We start from the raw sequence: 23,053 nt of genomic DNA on the forward strand, positions 1-23,053 counted from the left end.
GAACACAGGTACGAGCAGGTTTGGCTGGTTCAGAACATTTGGTGAATTTTCTCTTAGACTATTAAGAGAAAACAAAGGAGGAATTTAAGGGGATGTTGCTGCACGAGGCCCACTGTTTATTAATGTGAGCTCATGGACGTGAGGGTCTCTGGTTGGGTTCAAGGTTCAGCTTTATAGTTATTATACAACTCAGGATGAGTGAGTAAATGTACTTAGTTACATTGCGACACTCGTCATCACAATAAAACGAGATAATTTAGCCTCACACCAACTATATTTTATTTCAGAAAAATTGAAAATCTGGATCTCAGCTTTCAAAGCAAAACAGTTACTAAAAGTAAAAGTATGCAGTGCAGACAAATCTTTAAAAAAAAACAACCCCAAAACACATTTATAAAATAAATAAATGAAAAAAATCCCAAAACCTTGAAATTATAAAAAATAGGAAAAAACATAATCAAATAATAATAATAATAATAATAATAATATTAGAAAGGACCCAAACTCATATCGAGAGAAAAATCCAAAAACTAGAAAAAAACACGCAAAACTCAAAATTATTTTTAAAAAAATCCAAATTAATTAATAAATAATAAATTAATAATAATAATAGAACAACACTCCCCAAAACTCAAAATTGCTAAAAAAAAATATATACAGAAAAAAAACAAATAAAATGTTTTTTATATAGAAAAATAAAATTTCAAAAAGTCTCAAGCACTGACAGGAGTCAACATGCTGGTGACGGTAATAAAGGCTACGCTGACAGAGAGATGAAGTTCAACTTGACAGAAAATGTACTTTTATGGAGGGGTCATATTGACTCTGAGTAAACTACAGCTGAAACCTTATTGGCTCTTCTCCTCCTCCCTGCTCTCCTATTGGCGGACGCACTGCGATCCTGAAGCCACTTTATGATGAGCTGCGGGGTTAAAACACCACATTCTGCGCAGACTGACAACACCACAACAGGTACGCTACTGAGTGTGTGTGTGTGTGTGTGCGTGTGTTATTGAAAATATGCAAACACAAATTTACTCAAACAGCCATTTAAAGCCAAAATCTTCTTGTTAATGCTCGGGGAAGTAAAATGTAGAAGTGGTGGAATAAATATATTAAAAACTTAATACTGCACTGAAAATATACATATATATACATATATATATAAAAGTCCTGCATCTAAACTCTATAATTAGTAGAGTTTTTATCAAAAACTACTTGAAGTAAAAGTCGGTGCGTTGCACATATATTTAACCGTTCTGTCTGATGTTTTTGGATTAATATTCCTGCTGCATTAACGTGTATGTTGCATTTCCTGCTGTAGATGTTTAACCCTTTAAAATCTGAAAAATATCTGCTTTCTTGAGCTGCATTTCACACGCATTTAAACTTCTGCAACCGGTCAAAACTGGTTTTTTATTACTTTCGAAATCATGGCTAAGGAACTTGGCAGGAGATGTGCCACGTATTGCAAGACAAATAAAAGGGGAAATAAAACCATCTCAAATTTCATTTAAGAGAGCAAGAGAGAAGGAGAGAGAAAGAGAGAACATAAGAAAGTAATGACTTCCGGTGGCGTCATGTTGGATAAAACAGCCTAAAAAGTTCTCGAAGAAACAAATTAAAACAAGCTCTTTTAAACATTATTAACAGCAATTAGCGGGTCCAAGTCAAGAAAACTTGACAACGAAAGTCAACAACAACAAAAATGATGGTCTACCAAAAAGGACAATGCGAATATTGAAGATACGGACTCGACAAGGGGAACCACGCCATATAAGGGAACCGTCGGCGGGGAACAGGACTCGGTAATTTTGGCGGAGTTGCGCAAGTTAAGACAAAAGCACACAGATGCGGCTCAGGACAACAAGAGCGGTCTGGTGAGACTAGAAACTAATCTAAAGGAGATTATAGAGAGGACTGCTTCGCTGGAGCAGCGTACAGTGGACATGGAGGAAAGGTCGGGGGAGACGGAGGACAGAGCAGCGCGGATGGAAAGATCAGTCGCCTTTCTCCTTCACCAAGAAGCGACGAGGGCGAGACGCAACAACATACGCATACACGGAGGGCTCAGAGAAAAACGACACCATAGGGTTTGTAACTGACTTCATCCGCTCGTCACTACAACTCCCAGCGGCCGTGGACATCCGCATCGAAAGAGTTCATCGCTCTGATTACTAAACCGAGAGAGGAAACGCCCCCCCCGCGAGCCATCATCGACCACCAGGTGAAAGACCGCATCTTACAGCAAGCATGGAAACAAAAAATAACATATGAGGGACAGACCATGTACTTTAACCAAGACTACACTACAGAGATACAGAAGAAAAGGAAACAATAAAAAAACTGAAGGAGAAAAACATAAAGGCACAGTCTCCGTATCCTGCACAGCTGAAGGTGTTTCTGGAGACCGGGTCTACGAGATACGCCACATTGACGGATGCTGCACCCATGCTGAAGAACATGGGGATTGACGTGGAGGAGGATGAGTGGGAGAAACTACAGAGAGTGAGGATGAAGGGCAGCTGGACGGCGGTGCCAGGACAGAAGAGGAAGAGGAGATCATCACATCATCATCACAGAGGCAGACCTGCAAGCCCTCATTCAATGAACTCTGAGGTTCACAGTGGTAAAGGCAAGACTAAAGGTGAAAATAAGTGTCAATCCTGAAGGGATTGGGAACCCAAAACTCATTTATAAAATGAAATAAATGAAACAAATCCCAAAACCTTGAAATTATAAAAAATAGGAAAAAACATAATCAAATAATAATAATAATAATAATAATAATAATAATAATAATAATAATATTAGAAAGGACCAAGAGAAAAAAAAAATCCTAAAACTCATATCTAAACAAGAGAAAAATCCAAAAACTAGAAAAAAACACGCAAAACTCAAAATTATTTTAAAAAAAAATACAAATTAAATAATAAATAATAAATTAATAATAATAATAGAACAACATTCCCCAAAACTTAAAATTGCTAAAAAAAAAATATATATACAGAAAAAAAACAAATAAAATGTTTTTTATATAGAAAAATAAAATTTCAAAAAGTCTCAAGCACTGACAGGAGTCAACATGCTGGTGACGGTAATAAAGGCTACGTGGTCAATTTGAATATATGTCTAGTATAATGCTTAAAGAGAATAAAAGCCCTACTAAACAACCTGAGAGTATACGGTGAAATATCAGGGTACTCGACGAATGAAGCCAAATCAATGGCTATGATGCTCTCAGGAAAGTTTCCAGTGGAACTTAAAGAAAAGGTCCACTTTAAATGGACGGAAAAAGGGTTTAGATACCTGGGAATAATCATTACTCCTGATACAGCACAATTATTTGAGGCTAATTATGGGAAATTGATAACAGCGATAAAAGATGATTTGGCTAGATGGGAGGTGTTGCCCTTGACTCTGGTAGGAAGAGTAGAAACAGTGCGGATGAATATATTACCAAGAGTGTTGTTTTTATTCCAATCATTGCCTATTGGGATCTCGGGAACCTTTCTAAAAAATTTGGATAAAATTATATCGAAATTTATTTGGCAAAATAAGAAAGCAAGAATTAAATACAAGACGCAAAAAAGAAAAGGGAGGGTTAAATTTACCTAACTTCAGAAATTACTATTGGGCAGCACAACTCAGAGCCTTAATTATATGGATCACTAAAGAGAAAGATTCAGTGTGGGTGGAGATAAAATGCATGTCAACATGTTTCTTTAGCATCTCTCCCATTTCAGAACGAAAAGGCTCGGAAGAAACTCAGGATGGGTAACGAGTGGACCAGGGGAACAATGAAAATATGGGCAGCAGTACGAAAGAAGCTGAAGTTGTCGAATTCAGTAAGCAGGGCTGCTAAGATAGCAAAGAACCCAGACTTTATACCATCTACCATGGATTCAGGATTTAACAAGTGGGCAAACAAGGGGCTAATATATATTATTCAAATGTTTCAGGGACAAACATTGAAATCATTCACACAACTACAAAAAGAATTTAACTTACCAGCTAATGATTTTTTATAAATTCTTGCAGCTAAGAGACTATCTACAAAAACACCAGGAATGGGAGAAAATTTGCAAGACACCATCTAAATAAGAAGAAGTGTTGTGGTCATTTTCAGAGGACAAATCAAAAAAAGGGGTTATATCAAAAATATATAAAGCACTACAACACGAATCAAATGATAGAAGAGTGGGAGGAAACATTTATTGTGGGGGATTACACCCATATATTTTGGGATTGCCCCAAAATACAAGACTTTTGGGAAAATATTCAGTAGGAAATTAAACAGATTATGGGTATTAATTTCCCTATGGAACCATCATTGTATATTTTGGGTATAATTCCTGATACTATGACAGACAAGAGATCTAAATATTTGCTAAGAGTCCTGCTGCTGGTAACAAAGAAGACCATAACAGCGTCTTGGTTGAAACCACTGCCCCAAGCATAACACAATGGAGAGACAGGGTAAAAAATGTATTTATCATGGAGAAAATCACAGCGAGACTACAGCTGAAAACAGTCATGTTTGATAAAAAACGGACATTATTAAAAAAAGCGGTGCCAAACCTCTAATCACCTCCAAAGATTTTTTCTTTTCTCATTTTTCCTTTTTATTATTATTTTTATTTACTTATTTATTTTCTCTCATAGGAGTGTTGTTTTTCATACTTGTAAAGTACTCGTACGTTGTATTGTTTTTCTCACATGGAAAGTATCTGTAATATGTACAGTTGTTTTATTTTGTAAAGTACACGTACTCTGTAAGGAAAAGAAAAGACTTTCAGTTTCAAGGATCCCAAGCAAGTGTAACTTTATATAATATACATCTCCTTGGTGTTTGTTAAATTTATGTGTGTATGTATGTATGTGTGGTTGTATGTGTAAAATAAAAAAAAGTAAGTTAAAAAAAAAAAAGAAAGTAATAATAATAAAAGATAGGGCCCAGAAAAGTACATTTAAAATTATTATTATTATTATCATTATTTTTATTATTATTATTATTATTATTATCATGATCATCATTATCATTATTTTTCTTCTTCTTCTTCTTCTTCTTATTATTATTGTTATCATTATCATTATTATTATTATTATTATTATTATTATTATTATTATTATAAGTACTCTGATTATATACTTTGGGACACCTTTATCAAGCAATTTCATAAATAATTTTCATGATTAATCTAATCGAAGGCCTTGGATGCATCAATAAAACACAAAAACACAGCAGAATTGGGAGTCCTGTAATTAGCAATAATCTCCTTAAGAGCATAAATACAGAAATCAGTGCTGCCATGTTTTCTCTTAAAGCCAAACAGTGACAGAAAGCATTTCAGCTGCTTTGCATACTTAAGATGTGGTATTTTTCTTGATTTTATGCATTTCATATACTCTATTTCTATGCTTTATTTTATTAATAATGTCAGTGGGTTATATTTTATTTATTTTATTTTCCACTTTATGCTATGCATTGTGTGCACTGAATTTTTATCCTCATTTTATCTGATTTTTACTAGTGTTATCATGTGGATTTTATCCTTTTGAAGATGCATTTTATGTGTTTTACTCTGAATTTATTTTATTTTTTACATGCAGGTTCTATTATGTCTTTTTGTCTTTTATGTGTTTTGATGTAAAGCACTTGGTGCATTTAATTTCTTTCAAGTATGAAAGGTGCTACACAAATAAAGTTTATTATTATTATTATTATTATTATTACTGGCATTCTTCCACAGACCTTGTTCATCATCTGACCGAACTACCATGTTATCAGCCAAACCCCAGATAACAGAGTTTTACAGTTGTTCATAACTCTGACTTCTTTCCAAAAATCATAAGAATTATTATTATGCAGCTTTCTGGCAAATGTGAGTCAGCTCTCATTGTATTCTCTTTTCTTTCAACAAAGCGGAGCTCATATTTGAATCTGGCATTAGCAGCTTTTTTATGTTAAAACAAGGCCCCCGTACAGGCCTGCCTGCTGCAGAGCAGAGTTTAAAAGCCTCTCTTGCTGCTTTATGTTGCTCGACGGCAAAATCACTCCTCACTCCTCGAAATGACGAAATACATTTCCCTGATAAATTACAGTAAAAAGCTGGCAGCTGGATTTGCCTTCTGTTTACTGTAATTCTACAGCGACAGTTTATTTCTGTGAGAAATATTACAGTACTGTGCTGTATATAATATAAGGTTTATAATATAATACCATCAGTCGTTTGGTTGCTATTGTTATTTTAGCGTTTTTTTCCTTGTATCTCTCTATTTTGTGTCAATAAATAAATAAAAATAACAAAAATGGCAATATTTTTTAAATTTCCCATTTAATTTTCCATTTTATTCATATTTTCATATTAATTTTTTATTAATTAAATTATTTTTGATTTTGTCAGTTTCAGTCCTCCATATTCTAGAAGTTGATGATTGAAATACTTTACATTTCAAAATAAAAGCCCTTAAAATTGCTAACAATGATGCAGATGAGTTTTGGGCGGACTGAAGTCTGACTTAACTGAAAAATAAAAAATATTGTATTGTATCATAAGATTGCAAAGTAGCTTTCAAAAGCATCAACATTTACAGTATTTATCTGTTTTTATGGAGAACGGTTCATTACTGTACAATATTATATATTTTTACAGCCATTTGCCGCTGTGACAATATTTTAGGGATGACTGTACTTGGACAAAATATTAACACAAGGAGATTTTTGACAATCATCAGTAATGAGGATTTGATGACTTAAGTAGGTGAACGCAAGTATTTGTACAACACTTTGATACGTTTAGGAAATAACTTTACTGTACTGCAGCCTTTAAAATCAGGACACTTGTTTCGTGTCACGATATGACGATATCCAAAATATCAGACGGTCTCGAGGTGGGTCTCATATCACAGTAACAGTATGTATGGTGTATACTGCCCATCCCTATTCTAAAGTATTTAAGTATTTTAGGTAAACAGACTCAGCCACATTCCAGCTTAAGTAGTAGTTTGGGGTAAATTCAGGTAAAGTCTCCGAGGTATGAATGTAAGTCACTGCGCTGTCCTCTTAAGTGACCAAAAAAAGAGGAATTTGGGTCAAACCTCAGTCTTTCGGTATCTGCAGTTCAGCTCAGGTCACTGTCTCAAAAGAGGACAGTTCCCAGAAACGAAAGTGACGTCTTTAAATGTTTTGTTTTGTCCGACTAACAATCCAAAGATATTTATTCTACGACCACAGACTCATAAAAAACAAGCAAATAACACTGCTGAAGATTTTAAAAATGAAGTAAAAGAATTATATTTTGACAAACTTTTTTTAAATTTCTATTTATTAAATAAGCAATAGTAAACATACATAGTAAACTTTAAATAAAATAAGTACATATGCATATATATGTGTTTTTTTATATATTATTTTGTAATTTCTAAAACTATTTGACTATTTTGATGATCGATCGTTTGCAATATATCAATTTGTGTTATGTTTATTCTAAATATTTAATTATTGTTGCTTGTGCATGCTAAAGTTTCAATTCCATTAGACTTTTTAACAAAGGTGGAAAAAAAAGAACAAAAACACAAAACCTTTTTCAATATTTAAATAATAGATAATGAATGAATGAATTTTACATGAATTATTCCTGAAATTTCTATAACTCTGTCTATATAACTATACGACTATTTTCGCTTTGGATATTGTTTGTGATATATAATTGATTTATTTTAAATATTTAGTGTTTTTTTTTTTTTTTTTGGTACATTTTATTATTGTTCCTTGCCAAATTTTTTACTTTTTGACCACGGTGATAAAAATGCACAAAAATACAAAACATTTTAAATATATATTTAAAATAAGTAAAACAATAGAACTTCATATATATGTGTGTGTGTGTGTGTGTGTGTGTGTGTGTGTATATATGTATGTGTGTGTTTTTTTAAATGCATTTCTTTTTTTTTAATTTCTATAGCTCCAACTAAATTATTATATGACTATTTGGATTTTTTTGAATTGTTGTTGTTTATTTTTTTGTCCTTTGTCATGTTGCTGTATATAATATTCACTACCTTCATTTATTTTTTTCTTCTGTTCGCTCTTTTACTTCAGATGTTTTGAATTTCTCAGTGTGGGATCACACTGTTGGTCAAACTCTGCATTATTTTTGGTTAAATAAATTTTGGGGTGTTTTAATCTAGTCGTCTGATACCCCTGATCTGGCATTCACTCAAAAATGCATCGACTGGTTTCTGTTTTTGTTCCCAAGGCCGACATGTTCTCCATCCCAGATCTGATCAGGAAGAAGAGAGACGGAGGAGAGTTCACCGAGGAAGACGTCAAAACCTTCATCCACAGTGTGACAAACAAAACTATACAGGAATGTCAGACAGGTACGAGCTGCTGAACTCGAACATTAAAACTCGCTTTTGACGTCATTTTATCGCCTGTGATTCCCTCTTATTCCTCTGTGAAGGCGCCATGCTGATGGCCATCTGGCAGAAAGGAATGGCCGTTAAGGAAATCGAGACCCTGACCAGGGAGATGATGTTATCGGGAGACGTGATGTCATGGCCGAAGGAGTGGGCGGGGCTTATGGTCGACAAACACTCGACGGGAGGGGTGGGAGATAAAGTCAGTCTGGTGTTAGCGCCCGCGCTCGCTGCCTGTGGCTGTAAGGTACGTAATCTATGGACCCGCAGGCGGATCCGGAGCGGAAAAACAATAAATTGGACGAATTAACCCTTTAGGGCCCACTTTAATGTTGCACACATTCGTATCGTTCTGCGCACAAAATGCACTTTTCAACATCAAGGTTTGAAAAATATAATGCATTAATATTATTTTGTACTTTCATTTAGTTAATCTTTTAATCAACAGCAATCCTAATCATGACTACAAAAATATTCATCAATATTCAGAATTTCAACTCTTTAAATGCCAGTTTTTTTCATGATGCCACTATGTTTTTGAAAAAAAAAAATTATTTTCAATATACTACAAGCTAAGTAGATTTTGTTTGATTATCACAGCCTGGGATTTGTCAATGATTTGCAGCAACATTAATTGTGACCAAAAGGAAATAGCATGTACTTTCCGAATATGTTTAAAAACCCAGTGGAAAATAGTAAAAATGACAAATTCCAAGGAAAAAACCCAGAATGACTCCCAGAAATAACAAAATGCATGTTTATGTGCTTTGATGGCTGTGTATCAAAAATTGTAGTTTGAGTTTGGGTTTCAATGGTGCATTTTTAGTATATGACAGTCTGAATGTAACAGTTTTGTTTCCATTGTATATTTTAGACTTATTGTAGGAGCTGAGCTGGAAATCTTCAAAATAAAAGCATCATGGGTTTGATTTATCTATTAATAACAATGCTTTATTTAACGTTATACTTTAGTTTATTTAACATTATAATAGTATTTTATTAAAGTTTGTTATAACAGTGGTTTATGTAAGTTAATATTATGGCTGTAGCTACTTCATTTGTAACTATAGTTCATTTGATCATTTTGTATTTTAGTATTTTACAGTAGTTTAAAGGAGATTTAAAAATATCGAGATATATATCGTGTATCGCAGAATAGCCCCAAAAAAAGTGTTATTTAGTTAGCCATATCACCCAGTGCTACATTCATTACGCCCACTTCTTTCACAGATGCAATGGTCGTTTGTCTGTGATGTCAAAATAAACTTTAAACAGGTGCCGATGATCAGTGGGCGGGGCTTGGCTCACACAGGAGGAACTCTGGATAAACTGGAGTCGATTCCAGGATACAACATCCATCAATCAACAGCTCAGGTGAAATAAACTTTTCATTCATAAACATTTACGACAAACTCTGTGACGAGAATATTTAGCTAATCACTCCAGACCACTGCTGCTAGGCAACAGCAACATGGATGCTAATGTTACTGTCTTGTAGCCACTGAGGCTAACAATTTAGCATGCTAACAAGTGGATAACGTAACGCACTATGCAGGAAGTTCAAAGGAAAAATATCAGTATTTCAGAAATATCACAAAATTACAATATATTACCTTAACATTCACATTTCACTTAAATAGCCCCCACCATCATCAAATATGTTACTACTTTAGAGAATTTTCATGTAAAAGTTCGCTTGTGAATACTACACGAGAGGGACGTTCATATGGATTTATTTTTGTACACGACTCAGAATTACGTCGAATAAGATTTGGCTGTTCAATACAAATATTGTGGAGTCTGTATTTGATTTTTTTGAATGTAAAGTCTGAAAAGGGTTCAGCGGGGCATTCAGCATTACAGGGAAATTCATGTAAACAAGCTAACAGTACTAAGGATCATAACTGTGCAAACAAATTTTTGCCAAAACTAAAAGCAACAACAAAAACTGTATCGTATTAACTTGCTGTGAGATGTAATTTCAGCACTTCTAAGCAGAAGAGAGAAGATAATGTTATTTTGGAGCCTCACAGTGCAAAGTCTCGTCCTCTGTGCTGCTGCCTGCATGTCTGCAGCTCTCTGTTCCAAAGAGTAGCATGATAGTTAAGAGCACTCACTCTGCAGCAAAATCTGGGGATCAAAATGCCACCAGGAGTACACGGCAAAGCACACTGACAAGCAAAAAATAAATAAATCGCCTGCTTAACTTGTAGCAATCTCAGTCGACTGAGGGGTGTCTGACTGATGATTTAAATCTCCAACTTTCAAGTGGCAGCCCTATATGATCTTTTCTCCTGAACATGATAAACACAACCCATCTGAAGACAGCAACTGTCTCAAAAGACAAAACTCTTTTGCAGCAGGTCTGCTCACATGCAAACATGTTGGCCCCATGTCGAAAATAACAAGAAGCTCAGCAAGGTCAACGGGCAAAAATGGCACGTCTGTCTCGCATGCATGTCTGTCTCACAGCCAAAGGACTTTGAGTTTGCTTGTGTTGTTTTAGTGTGACGGAGCTTAACTGACTAACAGAAAGCAAACAACAACGACTCCTTGACATGAACCTTTTTCAAAATAATCTGGACTATCTGATGTGACTATTTAAAGGCAAAATTGATATATGTGTGTATACTCCTGTCATTTGCAGAATTGTTAAGCAAAGCAAGTTGGGTATCCCTGCAGTAAAGTATTTCCTGTTCTATCTGATGTTTTCAGATTAAAATTCCTGCTGTATTAATATGCATTTATCACTTTCCTGCTGTAGATGCTTAAGGCAGTGCTCCTTTAGCTTCTTTACTTCCAGCGTCTAAACTGTTGGGCAGGTTAATCTGCAGCAATTCTGATGCACGGCAAAAGAAGAAAACTAACACATTTCAGCCCGAGGCTTCTTTCGGTGTCACGGGGACTTTTGTGGGTGTGACCTCTATTGAGATTTATCCAGAGATTTATTTCTGTCATCCAGTGGATCATCCGAATAATCACACCCACAAATGGAGGCCTCGTGCTGAAACATGTCTGTTTTCCACTGCGGTGGTGAATTAATAAAGAAATCACATACTTATTTGTAAGTGCTGACCACTAATTTGCTATTTTGTGATTTTTAGGGTGGCACCCATTACACAGACATTTCTTTTGTTTGATGTGCAGCAGCGTAATCATGCATCACCCAGAAAAAGATACTGCAAAATGTATTTTACAAGAATTTTAACAGTAACACAACTATTTAGAGACATCTGTGAGTTTTTTGTTGAAATTGACACTATGAGCTCACAGCAGCCTCATAAAAACTAATAAATGAAACAAGGCAAAACTATAAAAACAAACAAGCAACTGACCTTGAAGTTGACCTTTAACCTCTTCACTTCATCAATTCATCCTATTAGATATTTGTGTAAAATTTTGTTATAAATAGTTTATGAATTCTGTAGTTATAGCTAAAATCAAATTTTGTGAGGTCACAGTGACTTTGATTTTTTTGTGCCAAATTAAAAAGAAATTTAAAAAATCCCTCAAGGTGTCCCGTCTACAGTATTGTGGAAAAAAAACTCTCAATGGGAGAAAGAAGCTCAGCTTTATTTTAGTTATTTTAGGAGGGAAACTGCTGTTTACACATACTTTCTTTTTTTTAAAAAAAAGTTTCATTTACAGTAATAAAATATTTATTCAATAAAACAAAAAAACTTCAGATTTTATTCCTTCAAGGGTCATCATAAATAATAAAAATACTACTAATAATAATAATTCTGTAATATTGTGAAACTGCGAAACAGCAGTATTTTCTGAGACAGTATTCATACTGTAAAAATCTCATACTGTTGCAACTGTACACTGATCTGTCTGATTTCAGAGGGGTCAAGGGTCAACTCCTACACTGTGAATACTTCACTAATTAGCAAAACTTTGTATATTAATTGTGGTTTATTGCCGAACACGTACTCTGTTTTGAGCTGCAACCTGATCTATTAAACTTGTAAAAATACTGATAAAAGGTGCACTGAGGTGTGACACTCCATCTGCACCTCTGTACTTTATTCATTTACAGTATTTTTAATGTTCAGATCCTTAAGATCCTGGAATCAGTGGGCTGTTGCATTGTGGGTCAGACGGAGATGTTGGTTCCTGCAGATCGAGTCCTGTACGCTCTGCGGGACGTCACCAGCACCGTGGACAGCCTGCCACTAATTACTGGTAATAGACTGGTATCACCTGACATCATTTATACTACGGCTGCTTAATTATAGCAAATATCTTCTTTACAATTATTTTGGTCAATAATGAGTTCGCAAATATTTAACATGACTAGTCACTGAATTTGCATCATGCATTTATTGAACTTTCAATTTTACGTGGACTTTTTTTTACTTTATATATAACTCAACTGAAAAACAACCAAAAGTTTTCTTGTTTACATAATAGTTCAAAGGCTAATTTGTAATTAAAAATTTGATTTGATTAATCGCTCAGCCCTAATATAAAATTATTTAAACTATTAAATTTCTGCTGTTCTGCTCTGTGCATTATTACTATTATTATTATTATTATTATTATTATTACTTTCTGTGTTTGTTGTTTCAGGCTCCATCATCTCAAAGAAAGGAGCAGAGTCTCTGAAAGCTCTGGTGCTGGATGTGAAATTTGGACGAGCTGCTCTGTATAAAGACCTGGAAAGTGCTAAAGAACTAGCACAGTTATTAGTAAGTACATTAGAAGTGTTTATCATACAAATATTTATGAATTCACTGTGTTACAAACTGACTACATGCTAAAAAAAAAGGAAGTTACAGAAAGATTATGAGTTTTCTATTAACATCTCTAAAAATAAAATTAAAATAAAAAAATATTCTTCAGTGTTTTCATAAAAACGTTTTTTTGTGAAATAATATGGAACCTCTACAAAAAGCAGGGCTGCAACTAAGTTTTTAAGGATTAAAGTGCAGATTATTTTCTCAATTAAATCGTGGACAGTTGTCTTATTCTGTACAACCACAGAGGACAAAAAAAAATCAAAAATATTCCGTCTTTTTTTGGCATTTTTGCTCCAACAATGACCCAACAGATTTAACAATTAATCAAATTCTTGGAAATAATTTTCCTTTATAAGGAAAATTATCACTGGGTTTAAAAATGTTTAGCTTGTACTTATTTTTCAAACTGTATTTTTCATAACTTTAATTCTATTTTTTTCTTTATTACGTTTCTTGTCTTTGCACAAAAACACCAAAGCAAATTCTTGAATGTAAAAACACTCGACAATGAACCGAATTATGATTTGACCTTTTGAATTTAGCTTAAGTATATATATGAATACTGAATTTAAGATATTCTTTAAAACTATGTGGCTGGTAACTGAGTCTGTTTGAACATAAAATTCAAAATAATTACAACGTTGCAAAAAAAAAAGCTAATTTAGTTGTAAAATAAGAAACTAAAATGCTGTACATACTGCTGAAGATGATAATGATGAAGATTATATTTTGTTGTTTCAGGTGAACGTAGGGAACGGCCTGGGCATGAAAACAGCTGCAGCCCTCAGCTGTATGGCCGGTACGATTGGTCGATGTGTCGGCAACAGTGTGGAGGTGATCGAGTCTCTGGAGACGCTGAAGGGCAGAGGACCCGACGACCTGATGGAGCTCGTCACGACTCTGGGTAACGACCTTACGCTCCGGGGGCGGGGCTTTATTAATAACATCGCAAAATTGCAACAAAACTATTTTTTCCAGCAGAAAATTTACACTTACTGCAACAGCTCCGCCATGATCATAAGGATGTGACTTGATGAAAATTCTTGCAAGGTAAGGTCACGGTGACCTTGACCTTTGGCCACCAAAATCTGATTAGTTCATTATTGATGCTGCCTTCATGTGCTCCTTGGATATATCATATTTACGAATTATGAGGACATGAAAATTGGGAAATTTCCATAATACCTGAGATATTGAGTTGTACTGTTTGTGTTTCAGGGCAGCAGAAATGGCAGAAAAAAATGGAAACAGTGCAAATAATTGATGGTCAAAAATTATATATTTCGTTATTTTACTCCGAGCAGATATTATTTACTTTTAGTAGTTTTACATTTTAGTATATGCATCTATTAGCTGTAGCATGGAAGCAAACTTTTAACTATAAGGCACGCCCAGCGAGTATATTAACATTGATAACAGCGTTATTGTATGAGCTGTTGATTTGATGTTATAAATGCATGAACATGGTGAGTAAAGGTCAATGTTTCATCGATGCTAAGAAACTTTTTTTAAATAATTCACATATTAAATCACATCATTGATCACACATTAAGTGTAATATTGTATTAATGTTAACTGCTGTCCATGTAGAGTGACCTAGATTAAATATAAAAATATGTAAAATATATAGAAATTGAAATAATACATAAAAATATAAAATAACTAGAAACAGCTATCAACCTCTTGTTTCAACCCAAAAATAAAATGCCTCCGTTCATAGCTACTGCTGGCTCAGAGACGTTACAATAATGATAATAATAAATGAATATAATCCAACCTACCACATTTTCCTGAAGTCCGAGGTGACGTCCCCACGCGCTGTTTTCTTTGAGTCTAAAACACAAAGAGACTAAATTTATTTTTACATAAGACAAAAGCAGACAATCGTCACATTTTGCTTGAAAAATTATTATTATCATTTAATATGAAAATTATTTTCTTAATTCTTTACTATTTTGGGGTGTAAAAATGCCAGAAAATGTCCCAAAGCCCAAGGTGACGTCACCAAATGTCTTATTTTGTATAGCTGTCCCAAAAACCCAAAGACAGGTATTTTTAAAAGGTGACAAGAAAAATAAATAAAAATAATAAAATAAAAAATATATGAAGAAAGGAAAAAAAAAATATATATATAATAATTTAATATAATTTTTAAGAAGGATTACAAGAAAATGTGAATTGTGAATATTTAATTATTTCTAAGTTTTTGCTTATTTCTGTGTCATGTCTTGTTAGGTTGCGAGGAGAGCATGTGTTTATATCGACTTGAGTTATGAACTGTAAATTTGTAAATCTAAAAGTTTTCTGACGTTTTATAAACAATTCATTAATCACTTTATCAAAAATAATTAGGGGGTTAATCACAATGTATAGTTACAGCCGTGAAATAGTTAAACTAGTTGTTAAATGTGGCAGCTAACAGTGCCTGCAGCTAGCAGCGAAAGCTAACGTTAGCATTAAAACAACGTTAACGTCTGTATTTAATTCCGGTACAAAGTGACGAAAAGCTGAAACAACGAAAAACACGATGTCGGGTACTGTTGTTCGGTAAACAAAACGGTGCGACAATTAATGACAACTGTTTATTTCTTTTACAACAAACTTTAGGTAGCTAGTTTAAGGAGCTAATGTTAGCTACATGAGTGTTAGCCTACCTGTTAGAAGCTAACGGCGAGACGCTGCACCAAACTCCGTTCAGATTTCAGTCCATTTAAGACAGGTGCGACCACAGGTGAGCCGCTCACGACACCCGGAAACAAGACGATTCCCGGGACAAACGCAGAGCCGAAGGCGAGTTCAAAGAAGCTGGGACACATCAAGCATTACTGGAGCTACCAGTCTCAACCATAGACTGCATATGAAGAAATCAATCATAAATAAAATACATAGTAAAATAACAACAACAACAACAACAATAACAATAATAATAAATAAATAAATACATCTTTTTATTCACTCCATGGTCTCAACTAATGTCTGGTATTATTACCTCTGAATAATTCAAACCAAATTCTGTCCAAAAAATTAAAACTTTCTTATTACTTTTACATCTTCTAGATTAGAAAGCATTTAACATTTACGATTGATAATTTTTCTCTTTTTTTAATAATTCCTTGAACTTAATTCAAAACATGCCAGGAGGAGGATATGAAATAGAATAAAAATATTGATATCAATAAATTAAAATTATGTATAAAAGGGAAATGTAAAACACTGATAACAGTGCCACCACCAATTTAGACTAAAACGCTTAAAAGCAATATTGAATATTTTCACAAGAAATAAATAAAACTGAAAATGTTAATAATTAAAATAATCCAATTAAGAATCATTTCCATGTAATATCTGGAATTATTAACAATTTTTAAAAAAATGGAAATTAGGATTGATTTTTTTCTCTTTGTTCTAGGAAGATAGCCAGTATTGAAATACTCTGATCTTGGCCATATATTAATAAATAACAATAATAATAAAAGTAACAACTTTTCCTTTTATTCAGTGAAGGTGTGAAGTAAATTTTTGTTAGTTTCTGGTAAATTACAGTTTTAGCACTTTTCGTTATTGGTAATTGATTAAAAACTATAATTCTGAATTAAAGGGACCAAAACCACCAAATTTACATTTTGTAGACAAATTAAAAATATATATAATTGGAAAAAAGATAATATATTATTTAATAGTTTTCACAAAAATAATATTGTTTTGGTTCGAACTGTCATGAAAGTAAATTGCATCGTTGCCGTATGTGTAGGCGGCCTGTTGCTGCAGATGACCGACTTGGCCTCCGACCTTCCTGACGGCAGACGGCAGATTTCTGAGGCTGTGATTGGTGGAGCCGCTCTGTCAAAGTTCCAGGCCATGATGGAGGCTCAGGGCGTAGCCAATGAGACGGCTCGGTCACTTTGCTCCGCCGACACAGATTACTACAGTATTCTGAGAAAATCCGAGCATCAGATGGACCTGAAGACGCCTACAGAGGGTGAATATATAAATAAAGCACTATAAATACATAAAACCCCTCTTACAGTTTCCTGTATCCTGCAGAAAAGCTTTTATTCTGAAGGGCACAAAAGTTTTGTTTAGTCAACATTATCAACAAAGTCACTTTAACCTTCGCTCAGAGGCCACAAAATAAATGTCTGGTGTGTTTTAATAAAACAAAACTATTCAGTTTTATTATTTAGCATATTTCTATAAAAACCTGTTATTATAATAGGCCTATTTATAATTTAATTTCCTACTGAACAATAGCATTAGTAAATAAATACGTTTATGTTATTCACTTATTTACTTGCATTTACATACTTTTAATTGCTAATGTGCTTTTTTTTTTTACCAGCTTATCTGTTAACTTACATTTTTAGTTAGGATGCCTATTTTAAATATTTACTAATAATATATATTATTTTTACTTATGTACTTATGCAATTACTAACTTATTTACTAATTTTTATGTACGCACTTACATATTTACGGACTTATAGCTTTATTTAATTATGCACTACTATTTTATTTACTTACTACTTTCATATGTATATATTTATATATTTTTTAGTAACTTATTTTTCTATTTTCTTACTTACATACTTTTTTTTACATTTTTTTTTGCTTACTTAATAATATATTTAATTAGTTACATTTTTATTTCCTTATGTCCTCATTTACATATGCAATTATATATCTACTGAGGCCCTATATATTTACTTGATTACATTTTTATTTACTTACTTACTCACATATTTATCATAAATTTACAAGCCAAAAACATTAGGATCAAAACTTAAAAGGCTTCAATTGGTAGATTTTTCCAGTAATTTCATTTTTAAAAACGTGTGAAGTCACAGATCCCTAAAAAACCTGATTATTCAGATCGTTCACACTGATGGACGGATAATCAATTTCACACCTGTCCGTGTCGCTGTGACCTCCTGCAGGTGTCGTCATCGACATCGATGGCATGGCGTTAGCTGTCGTGCTGCATAAACTGGGGGCGGGACGATCAAAGGCGGGAGAACCAGTCAATCACAGCGTAGGGGCGGAGCTACAGGTGTCGCTGGGTCAGAGGGTCAAGAAAGGTGAGATGATGATGATGATGATGATGATGATGATGATGATGATGATGAGTTCGGGGCCTCCTGTTAAACCGTTGATGTTTGATTTTTTGTCTTTTAGGCGACACCTGGCTGCGCCTCCATTACGAGGATCCGGCTCCGACTCCAGACCAGATCAGGCAACTGCAGAGCGCTCTGACTTTGGGGACACACGAGATGAAACAAAAACACACTTTAGTGAAGGAAATACTGCTGCCGTACTGATTCTGTCTGATTTTGATATTCATTAAAACATGAAAACAAACTCCTGCAGATCAGAGAGCGCCGTCATGTGAGCAACGCTTTAATAAGCCCCGCCCTCTTTGTTACTGTCACAAACCTGTTTAGGAAAGTTTACAAAAAAGATGACAAATTTAAAATTTAAAAGAATACTATACTGAATACTGTATACTGAAAAAAAATGTTTGAATTTAAAAAATTGAATGTTCTGGTTGCATTTTTTAAGTTGACTGAATCTGAAAAAACAAGTTGAATATTTACAAAATTACCTCAACTTGTCTTCTTAAATTAAGTCAACTTACAATTTTAAGGACCAGGACTCTAACTTTTTAAAGACTCTTTTGATAATTATTAAAAACACCTTATTTTGATTTTTTTTTTAAATCTCAGTAACTCCTAAAAGAGCTGGTCACTTGATTTTTTTTATAAATGTTTTAATGTTTTTAATAACTCTGTCTTTTGCTTTTTAACTTTTTAATGTGTCAAATACTGAACAAATACAACCAAATCAATTTTAATTTTTTTAATCTATGTTGATTAAACACATAAAAACATGCCAAGATTGCATAATTTGATTTTTATAATTTTTATATCATTTGATTGTTTTGTAATTTTTTTTGCAAAGACACAATAAACTCATTTTCACTCATTTAATTCTTGTAATTATTACAGTAATATAATAATACAATAATACAGTAAATCTGAAATGAACCATCCTGCATGATGAGTACTTTTAAGTATATTTTGGTGCTTATTCGTTGCTACTTTTACTTATTTTGAATGCAGGACTTTTAGCTGTAAGAGTGTCTCTACACTTAATTATTGCTATTTTTTACTTTAGTAAAAGATCTGAATATTTCTTTCACCACCGTAAACATCGAACACAGAGTTTTTGTCGAAACATGAGAAATCAACCTTTATTTAAACAATCTCGATCTGACAAAAATTCACTTGTAGCATAAAAAAGTCGAACAACTCTAACAATTTAATATTTATAAAAAAAGAAAATACAAACAGAAAAAAGTCAGAGCGGGAGTCTGTTAGTGGACGAAGGTTCACTGAGTTCTCCGGGTGCATTTTTTAAATTTAACGTCTGTCCGTGTTTGCAGATTCGAGGTCTCAGCTGGTCCAGAAAACTCAGTCAACCTGCATCAGTAAACAGGCTCCTGCAACACACACACAAACACACAGCTGAGTCATGCTGTCATCTGTTGCCGTGGCGACGCAGAGTGCAGGCGGGGGGGGTCAGAGGTCAGTGGACGACAGAGTTGAGCGGCTCGGCTCTGATGTTTCCTAAATCCAGAGTGGAGTCTGTTTCCTCGTCGATCTCCCCGATCACCGCCCTGAAAACACGGAAAAGAAGTTCGAACTGAGCTCCAAACTTAACGAATCAAATCCTGCTTTTACATTAACACACGAGTCAAAATCACCGAACGAGATTAAATACGACAATATAACTATCACCCTAAATACTTTCACATTTTACAGATCACACACATTTTAACCAGTGAATTCTCAAAACTGTTGCCTAATAATTTCACACATTTCCATGACTTTAAGTAGCTGCTCGTACTAAAAAAACAAACTAACAAAACGTCACAGTTCTTTTGGGGGAACAGAAAATCAAATATCCTATCGACTGATGTCATGAGGAAAAGGCACCGTTAACATTAGAGACCAGCGATTATCTAAACTGCATATTTTATTATTCCAGTGATTAAATGAATCCAGGAAATAACAAGTTCAATTTTTAAGTCAAGTACTTCTGACATTTATTTTTAATTTTAGGGAAAAGGCTGCTATGATTTTCACAGCAATGCTTTTGAATGTTGTTATTTGTATTATTATTATTAATAATAATAATCATAAAAATTATTATTATTAATAAAATAATAGTTGTTATTGTTATTATTACAAATATTATTGTTATATTTTTTGTTTCATATTGTTTTTAATTATTTTTTTCTAGACATTAAGAAAGAAATGGCTAATAATCTACCTTGTACCTTTTATAAATAATATTAACAATAACAATAATAATAATAAAAAATACAATTATTTACATGAGACAAGATTTTGTTATTTTTTCTTGGGCAAATTCATTGTCATATGACTTGAGTAATAAACAATCTTTATAATACAGATAATTTATTTGAAAAAAATAACGGAGACTCTGATTTGTACGTTAACGGTCATTCAGAGGTGAACGGTGACTCACACGTTGTCTCCTCTGACGATGTAAAGTCCCAGCACCACCTGCTCCACGCCCTGACTGGAGCTGAACACTCGCTCGTGACTCTCGTCCAGGATCAGGTTGATGGTCTGATCGAAGCCCTTCAGGGTGCCCTGAACACACACACACACACACACACACACACACACACACACACACACGGATGAAGAAAATGAGAAAATTCTCCTCCTTCTTGAGTTCAATAAACTCTTTAAAAACCCTTTTGGATCAACTGGAAAAGTCATCGTCTCAGAGCTGAAAACAGGGCTGTTATTCTGACTTTTTAGAGACGCGTGTTTCTCACAGGTCGGCCACGCTACGAACATATGATGATCTCATAGACCATGATGCATCGCTGTAGATAAAACTACCCAACTATTTATAAAGGAGTTAAAATGAGCACAAATCATCTACAGCAGGAAGATTAATCCAAAAACACCACACAGAACAGGGAAAACCTTAGTGTGGGGGTACTAAACATACGGCTCGCAGGTCAAATCTGGCCCTTGATAGGATGCCAGGTGGCCCCCAACCATTTTCTAATTCACAGTAAAAATCAAGTGATACACACCGGGAAATGTTTTCGTACTTTTAGCATACATAAGGAGCCAAAGTGCACAAAAGGCATCACAATAGAGCCTGTTTATCAAAAAAAGTGACAATGGGGGATCCCTCAAACTCCTCCTCGCTACGCCCCAAATGTCCTAAAATAAGAGAAACATCCTAAAATCCTAGAAATGTCCCAAAGTACTATAAATGCTGTGACCCCCAAAATGTCCTAACATCTTAGAAACGTCTTAAAATCCTAGAAATGAGTTAAAATCCAAGAAACGTCCTAAAATCCTGGAAACATGTAAGGGGCTGGAGTGACTGGCCCCTGGCCTCCTGTCATTTTGCAAAAGTGGCCCCCAAATAAAGCAAGTGTAAGTATCTCTGCTCTGCTGCAACATATCGACTTTAATTTGAAGCACTTTTGTTTGAACTCGCACTTAAATGAGGGTTTGAATGTGCGACTTTAACGTTATTGTGGTATTTTTACAGTGTGGCGTTAGTACTTTTGCAGTAAATATTTGTGTAAATAAATGTTTCCTCCATCACTGCAGGTATTTCAGGATGTTTTAAACTCACCACGATCATCCTGCCGTCTGAGGTGATGATGGCCACGGTGCCTGAATCACACACAGTTAAAGGAAAAACACACTTTCCTGCACAAAACTTTCATAAAATTAACATTAATAAGCTAAAGAAAATAGCATATTACGCTGGTAACTCTTACAACACCGCTGCATTACTAAATGAACGCTGAACGTCCAGAAATAACAAAAAATAACCCTCTTAGCTCGGGATGCTAAGCTAACTAGCATTTTTTCATTCATTCACATGGGCTGTTAGCATGTTAGCCAGCTAGCGTTAGCAGCAGGATACGGTTAATGTAGCTCTCCAGGGCGGTGGACATGCTTCCTGCCGGGCTCCGTGTTTATTTATCCAGCGGAGAGGTCGGTTAATATTTCCTCCCGGTTAGCTGGAGGTGAAACGGTGCAGAAATGTCACGCAGAAACGGCGGCAGGTGCTAACGATGCTAACGGCAACACAACACGGGAGAACAGACCGAACCAATCCACCGCCGAGTCACCGAGCAGAACAGGCGGGAGAGGAGAGCGCCGAGCGGGAACAATTCAGCTGTGACGTGTTGTGGTGGAAGAAATTCAGATCCTTAACTTAAAAATTAAAAAAAAAAAAAAAAAAAAAACCATCCTGAAACCTCAAAATTATTTTTTTCAAAAAAGAAGAAGAAATATATATAAAATCAAAATTATACAAAATAGAAAACACCCAAAACTTAAAATTAAAAAAATATAAAACTATAAACTCAAAATTATTTAAAATAAATATAGAAAAAAAAACCACCCCAAAACTCAGAATCATAAAAAATAGAAAAAGACTTAAATGTTTCTCAGAATAGGTGACAGTTAATTGTCTGTGAATTGACTGATTGATTAATCAACTGAATGTTGTGGCTGTACTTGTATAAACTCTTTGATAATTTAATTTAATGTAATTTTTTAAATTTTATGCAAAAAAAAATTGTAAGGTAACTAAATCCATCAGATAAATGTAGTAAAGTAAAAAGTACAATCTTCCCATAAAGTAGCATGAAAAAAAAATACTTAAGCACAAGTACCACAAATTCATACTCAAGTACAATACTTACAATACTACTGAAATACCCTCCATGTTTACAGCTAACATTAATCACCACAATGAAAACTAGAAAAATGTATTTTATTAAATTTCAAGTGTCGTCCCACAGAGATGTGTGC

The 23,053-nt window shown here is 34.2% G+C and overlaps 3 protein-coding genes across 3 annotated transcripts in view; 1 reads left to right on the plus strand and 2 right to left on the minus strand.

The window, feature by feature from the left end:
• Positions 1 to 15,949, minus strand: part of LOC121961199 (leucine-rich repeat-containing G protein-coupled receptor 5-like) — a 62,355-nt gene extending 46,406 nt beyond the window's left edge. The window contains exons 1-2 of the mRNA XM_088073003.1: positions 15,824 to 15,949; positions 14,951 to 15,002 (exon numbers count right to left, since the gene is read on the minus strand). The gene's annotated coding sequence lies outside the window, so the exon portion shown is untranslated. The remainder of the gene's footprint in view (positions 1 to 14,950; positions 15,003 to 15,823) is intronic.
• Positions 896 to 19,148, plus strand: tymp (thymidine phosphorylase). Its single transcript, XM_042511087.2, has 10 exons — positions 896 to 972; positions 8,262 to 8,385; positions 8,469 to 8,671; positions 9,700 to 9,798; positions 12,483 to 12,612; positions 13,000 to 13,118; positions 13,911 to 14,073; positions 16,921 to 17,148; positions 18,104 to 18,244; positions 18,342 to 19,148. Exons 2-10 carry the CDS (start codon positions 8,268 to 8,270, stop codon positions 18,482 to 18,484), a joined length of 1,344 nt encoding a protein of 447 aa, XP_042367021.2. The 5' UTR covers positions 896 to 972; positions 8,262 to 8,267; the 3' UTR covers positions 18,485 to 19,148.
• Positions 19,149 to 19,388: 240 nt separating this feature from the next.
• lsm8 (LSM8 homolog, U6 small nuclear RNA associated) lies at positions 19,389 to 22,417 on the minus strand. Its single transcript, XM_042511500.2, has 4 exons — positions 22,158 to 22,417; positions 21,861 to 21,901; positions 20,718 to 20,845; positions 19,389 to 19,842 (listed from the first exon to the last, which is right to left on the minus strand). The coding sequence occupies exons 1-4, from the start codon at positions 22,186 to 22,188 to the stop codon at positions 19,752 to 19,754; spliced, it is 291 nt and encodes a 96-aa protein (XP_042367434.2). The 5' UTR covers positions 22,189 to 22,417; the 3' UTR covers positions 19,389 to 19,751.
• Positions 22,418 to 23,053: the final 636 nt, after the last annotated feature.

Source organism: Plectropomus leopardus, chromosome 22, assembly GCF_026936395.1.
Source record: "Plectropomus leopardus strain MGB_pleo_1.0 chromosome 22, ASM2693639v1, whole genome shotgun sequence".
Lineage (NCBI taxonomy): Eukaryota > Metazoa > Chordata > Actinopteri > Perciformes > Serranidae > Plectropomus > Plectropomus leopardus.

Excerpts from the sequence above, each read along its gene's own strand:
- tymp (XM_042511087.2), top strand. The coding sequence starts at position 8,268 with ATGTTCTCCATCCCAGATCTGATCAGGAAGAAGAGAGACGGAGGAGAG. Across the intron at positions 12,613-12,999 it reads CAGCCTGCCACTAATTACTG|GCTCCATCATCTCAAAGAAA; the intron begins GTAATAGACTGG and ends TTGTTGTTTCAG. Across the intron at positions 13,119-13,910 it reads AAGAACTAGCACAGTTATTA|GTGAACGTAGGGAACGGCCT; the intron begins GTAAGTACATTA and ends TTGTTGTTTCAG.
- lsm8 (XM_042511500.2), bottom strand. The coding sequence starts at position 22,188 with ATGTCCACCGCCCTGGAGAGCTACATTAACC. Across the intron at positions 21,902-22,157 it reads CCTGGAGAGCTACATTAACC|GCACCGTGGCCATCATCACC; the intron begins GTATCCTGCTGC and ends TGTGTGATTCAG. Across the intron at positions 20,846-21,860 it reads CAGACGGCAGGATGATCGTG|GGCACCCTGAAGGGCTTCGA; the intron begins GTGAGTTTAAAA and ends GTGTGTGTTCAG.